This window comes from Vicia villosa, linkage group LG2 (assembly GCF_029867415.1).
Source record: "Vicia villosa cultivar HV-30 ecotype Madison, WI linkage group LG2, Vvil1.0, whole genome shotgun sequence".
NCBI lineage: Eukaryota > Viridiplantae > Streptophyta > Magnoliopsida > Fabales > Fabaceae > Vicia > Vicia villosa.
Genome location: NC_081181.1, coordinates 212,539,388 through 212,545,128, shown reverse-complemented (window position 1 = coordinate 212,545,128; position 5,741 = coordinate 212,539,388). Strand labels below are relative to the sequence as shown.

Sequence of the window (5,741 nt, the reverse complement as noted above, 5' to 3'; positions counted from 1 at the left end):
CATCACAATAGAGTTAGCTTTGGTAACACTAGTGATTATGCCCAAATTATTGATGGGATTATAGAAAAAATTGTCTATAGAGGGTAGTTTTGTAAGGATCTAAAAGCTCACATTGCTCCCCAAATCTGAGGGGGGAAATCAAACAAAAAAATATTACATGGAGTAAACTTTACACTTAGGGAGCAAAAGACATAGTATTTATATATTTCAAAAGGGTGTTCAAAAATAAATTTACAGGGGAAAAGCGAATTTCGCCTATATTACAAGGGGTTTTGTATATTTAACCCTATGATATATTTTAATAAAAATATACTCCATCTGTCTCACAATAGGTGTCCTCTTTGAGATTTTCACGATTTTTAAGATAATGATTAATTATGTTGATTTCAATTATAAAATAAATTTTATTTACTAAAATAACCTTATTAATAATAGATAGATGAGTATTTAAATGAAACAAAATAAAATAAATAAGGGTAAGTTAATGAAAGATAATAATAAATATAACATTGATATTCTAAATGGACAAATAATTTGAGACAAATAGAAATAGAAAAGATGACACTTATTGTAAGACGGAGAGAGTAACAAATTTATAAGCTTTAACACATCATTAATGAACCCACGACGGCAAAAATGAAGGGGACTAAAAAAATCTTAAACAAAATATAGTTAATGATTGAAAAATTAGAGTTAAAAATAATTGATAAAAAAATTACATACACCTAAATAGAGATCAAAGTGCACTTAAAATTATTATTTTTATTTATTTTTGAGAATATCATTTTTAAATTTTAAAATAAAAAATACTCATTTAAATTTAGTGTACATTAACATACGGATATAACATGCTATAGTCAATAAAAATCTATTAATATATTATATAAATAAATAATGGTAGGAATATGTCAAATCCAGTCTACAAGTATTTATAATCGGATCTATTTAAGGTAGTTCAAGTCAGACCTATTCAATAAATAAGTCAAACTTAAAATTTTTTAAAAGCTTTAATAATTAAATAGGTCAAACTTAAGTTATTAAAAAAATTTAATAAAATTTAATAGATCAATTTATATTTTGTTATATATTAAAAATAGACTGATATATATATATATATATATATATATATATATATATATATATATATATATATATATATATATATATATATATATATATATATTATAGAATAAAAGTTAAATTAGTCGGACTATATATGTATATATAAGTCGGTCTATAAGACTTTTAAGTAATATAAATTTATTGAAAATTTTAATGAGAAACAAATTATAAATGGTGATGGACACTAGACTTGGTAGGGAGGGTCATGGTTCGAGCCCCGTAACTACGATCAGGAGGAAACTTGAACCACTTGATGTCAGAATCGACCCCCGAACCGGACTATACCAAACTATATACTCCCTCTGTCCCAAATTATAAGAGAAATTCACTTTTTAGATTAATCGAATAATTAATGTATCTAGTCTATATATAGACCAAATACATTAATTATTCAATGAATCTAAAACGTGAATTTCTCTTATAATTTTGAACGGAGGGAGTATATCATAGGCCAGACTCAAGCCTTTTAAATTTATTGTATGTTAGACTCAGACCTTCTAAAATCGAATTTAGACGGGCATATTTCCACTTTTATAAGTAAAATAATTTTAAAATATATTTATGATTTTTCGGAGTATAAATTACTTATTGTCAGTTCAATTTAATGTTTTAAAAATCAATTTAGACCGGTTGAACCGGAAACCAACATGGTTCAAATGCTGAATCGGATATGTCATTAAATTGATGTGAACTGGTCAAAACCTCTAAAACTAGAAAAATCGGCGGTTTTCTTGAATCGACGTTTTAAATTCTTTTTTTAATTTTTTAATTTTAAAAAATTAAAACGACGTCGTTTTGATTATTTTGTTAAAAAATAAAAATAAAAATCTTGCCAAATGCAGTTGATTTTGTTGCAGATGATATTGAAGGAGATCCCAACATTAAAATAATTTTTCCTTCCTTAAAATTAAATTTAGTAAACAATGAAGTTATTTTGTTATAAATTATTCAATTAGATTAGGTTGCTATTAAATTTGTATGCAATTATTCTATGTAATTTTGTTTTATTATGTCATGTTTAATATTTGAATTTAATTTATGAATTTGTGAATTTATTTATAATATGATATTTTAAAAAAATTTAAGTGCTGGTTATATTTTTTTGATAGATTTTATATTTGTATAGTTTTGTTTTAATGACCGGTCTAATCAACGAGTTATTTGATTTTATTCAATTTAATCATGCGATTCAATTAATGATTCAATAATTTGACCAATAAACCAGTGATCTAATATTATCAATGATTTGATGTCCCGTCTAATTTTTAAAAGAGGGGTTAGTAGCTATCTCCATAATGTTAGATAAAAGAGATTGGAAAATCACGAAATTATTTTCCAATTATGCATCTCTTATTTTTTTCTCCTTACATATTAGTAGTCCCATTTATAATTCCTGTCAAATATTTTATTCAATGGATAGATAACTCTCGCTTTACACAAATAGACGGTAAAATATCAAAAAAATGATTAAATTGAATAATCCAAAATGAAGCAGCACCATCACCAAATAACAATCCTTGGGGCCAGCCACATGTCTTTCTTTATCATACATTTACCAAACATAAATCATACGCGGCAATCTTTTAAACTTCCCACGTGTCTTTAATCCACCTTCAATAACCCCTTCAAGATCCAATCATTCAAATCTAAATTTTCATTTTAATCATTATCCTATGCTGAGTCACACAATATCTAGTCTCATACCATCACACGTGTCATTAATAATCACACATGTCCTCTCCCATGCAAAAACCTTCCACTTCCAACCTCTAGAAACCGCCAATCCCATTTTCCTTTTAAATCACACACATTCTCATTCTCATAACCATTCAGAAAACTACTACACAAACACAAGTTCAAACATCATTAAAAAACATCAAAAGAAAAACCGTACATAATATAATACCCTTGTTCTTGTTTTTGTAACACCAACATCAAAACAAAACATAGTACATATATAATATCCATCATCAATGGCCTCTGGACAAATATCTCGCAAGGAAAACATCACAACCGAGAGAAAGATTCCCGGCGAGAAAGACAATGTTCCTGAGATGACAACCCGCGTCGAGCAACTTTCTGTGAAAGAGAAAGAACTACCACAGGGGAGTGTAGAAGCATCAAAAGGTGGTGCAATGAACAAAGATCGTGCAGGGAAAGCTATCGGAAATGCGGGTGAAAGAGGAAGAGTAAGAGAAGGCCATGAAGTCGGACCAAACTTTCAGTCTCTCCCTGATCGAAATGAGAATCAAAGTCACCTTGATCGTGCACGTGTTCCTGTGAGTGCGAATGTAGCAGAAAACAGATTAGGAGAAAATGCTACAAGAGAGAAACTCAATAACCGTACCAGAGTGGTTACTGGAACACCACAGGTTAAGGAACAAAACCGAGCCTTAGGAAGAGAGCAAGTTGTGGCGGAGAGAGGAGGAAAAACAGTGGAGTTAGAAGGAAGGGGTGAAGAGAAGATTGGTAGAGAAAGGGTAGTTGGTGCTGAAAATCAAGATGCGATATTGGAAAAAAATGTTGCTGCTGAAGAAAAAGAGAGAGCAAGAGAAAGAGCAAAAGAAGCAACAAAAGAAACACTGAATAATGCAGCACAAACAGCACAACAGAAGGCAGCACAAGCCAAAGATGCAACTGTTGAGAAAGGCCAGAAAGGTTATGAAGCTACCAAAGACACGGTTTCAAATGCAGCGAAAACTGCTGCAGAGAAAGCCGCACAAGCCAAAGATACGACTCTTGAGAAAGGCCAGCAAGGTTATGAAGCAACCAAAGACACAGTTTCAAATGCAGCAAAAACTGCTGCGGAGAAAGCAGCACAAGCCAAAGATGTCGCTGCGGAGAAAGCAGCACAAGCCAAAGATGCTGCGGCGGAGAAAGGCCAGCAAGGTTATGAAGCAACCAAAGGCACAGTTTCAAGTGCAGCAAAAACCGCTGCGGAGAAAGCAGCACAGGCTAAAAATGCAACTCTTGAAAAGACACAACAAGGTTATGAAGCAACCAAAGACACAGTTTCAAATGCTGCAAAAACTGCAGCAGATTATGCTGCTCCTGTTGCAGAGAAAACCAAGACAGCGGCAGAGAAAGCCAAGTGTGCGGCTGTTCAGGCCAAAGATGTTACGGTAGAGAAAGGGAAGACTGCTGCTGAAATGGCAGGGAAAGCTGCTTCTGTTGCGGGGTGGACAGCAACACATTATGCAACACAGTTGACCGTGGATGGAACTAAGGCTGCGGCGAGTGCTGTTCAAGGAGCAGTTGGGTATGTTGCACCAAAGGCTTCTGAGCTTGCTGCGAAGTCGGTGGAAACCGTGAAGAATTTGGCTGCTTCTGCTGGTGAGAATGCTAAGGAGTTTACTGCTAGGAAGAAGGATGAATCATGGCGTGAATATGAGACTCAAAAGCCTTCTCAACCTCAGGTTCTGTTTTCTATATTCATTACTTTTATTACACTTTTTTCACATTCTTAACTTTTAACATTACACTGAAATTTGAGGTTTGATTTTAGGAAGGTGAAGAAGTCTTGCCATCATCAGAAGGTACCGGCAAAAATGTGAGCAACTATACAGAAAAAGCGATTACTCCAAAAGTTGTACCAGGTGAAGAAAGAACTCAAGCATTAGGAACTAATCTTCAAGAGAAGGGTAGAGGAAGCAATGTGATACCAAACACCGGTGAAACTGAAACTGTGGAAAATGTTCTTGAGAATAGAGGAAGAAATGTGATGCCAAACACCGGTGAAACTGAAACTGTGGAAAATGTTCTTGAGAAGGGTAGAGGAAGCAATGTGAGGCCAAATACTGGTGAAACTGAAACTGTGGAAAATGTTCTTGTGAAAGAGAAAGGAAAGGGAGGTGAGAAAATAGAAAGGAAAGTGTTAGAGAAGAAGAATGAAGGAGGAAGTGATGATGTAAAGATAGCTGTCACTGAAACTAAGTGAAGTAAATGGTTAAATCTGCAGATAATATTAATAATAAAGTGAGGAACATGGTGAACTATTTTGGGGATGGTTATATGTCTATAAAGAATGTTTTAAGATTTCAGTTTCTGTAAATTAATGTGTTGTGTTTTGATAAATAAATGTTTGTTGAATTATATAAGTGATTTCATCTTCTTGATTAAGCTTTGTGAGTTCATCTTCTTGATTTTAGATTAATCTTTTATATTTCATAGCTTGTTTTGAAACTTAATTAAATAAGTGGAAAATGGATGCTATCATCTAGAAAGAAAAGAAAATATGATATGATATTTTTTCTCGTACACATTGAACTTTGAATTTCACTAATTTTTATTTTTTAAAAATAAATCAAAGACAATATGATCATGATTTCCAACAAATCCGACAAGGGAGTAAAGCTGATGCAAAATTAGTAAAAAAGAATATAAAATCAATATAAATTAACAGAATTGACAGATTCAACTTTTAAGTGCAAAAATGAAGCAGAGTGGCACCTTTGTGCAATATTGAAACATTCTCCCTATCCGAACTCATAAAAGCTGGTCACAAGAACAATATTAACAAAAAAAACAAAAACAAAAACTCAACAAATAAATGAAACAATAGACATTACCAGCTCAAATGGAGGTTAAATGGAGGTTGTGGCTTTCCCTTACATAAGCTT

At 32.4% G+C, this 5,741-nt stretch overlaps 1 protein-coding gene across 1 annotated transcript; it reads left to right on the top strand.

Annotated features, from left to right (window-relative positions):
• The first annotated feature begins 2,942 nt into the window (after nucleotides 1-2,942).
• LOC131653789 (seed biotin-containing protein SBP65-like) lies at nucleotides 2,943-5,241 on the top strand. Its single transcript, XM_058924075.1, has 2 exons — nucleotides 2,943-4,538; nucleotides 4,628-5,241. The coding sequence occupies exons 1-2, from the start codon at nucleotides 3,096-3,098 to the stop codon at nucleotides 5,057-5,059; spliced, it is 1,875 nt and encodes a 624-aa protein (XP_058780058.1). The 5' UTR covers nucleotides 2,943-3,095; the 3' UTR covers nucleotides 5,060-5,241.
• Nucleotides 5,242-5,741: the final 500 nt, after the last annotated feature.

Coding starts and splice junctions, on each gene's coding strand:
- LOC131653789 (XM_058924075.1), top strand. CDS start 3,096: ATGGCCTCTGGACAAATATCTCGCAAGGAAAACATCACAACCGAGAGA. Junction 4,539..4,627: donor AAAAGCCTTCTCAACCTCAG/GTTCTGTTTTCT, acceptor GTTTGATTTTAG/GAAGGTGAAGAAGTCTTGCC.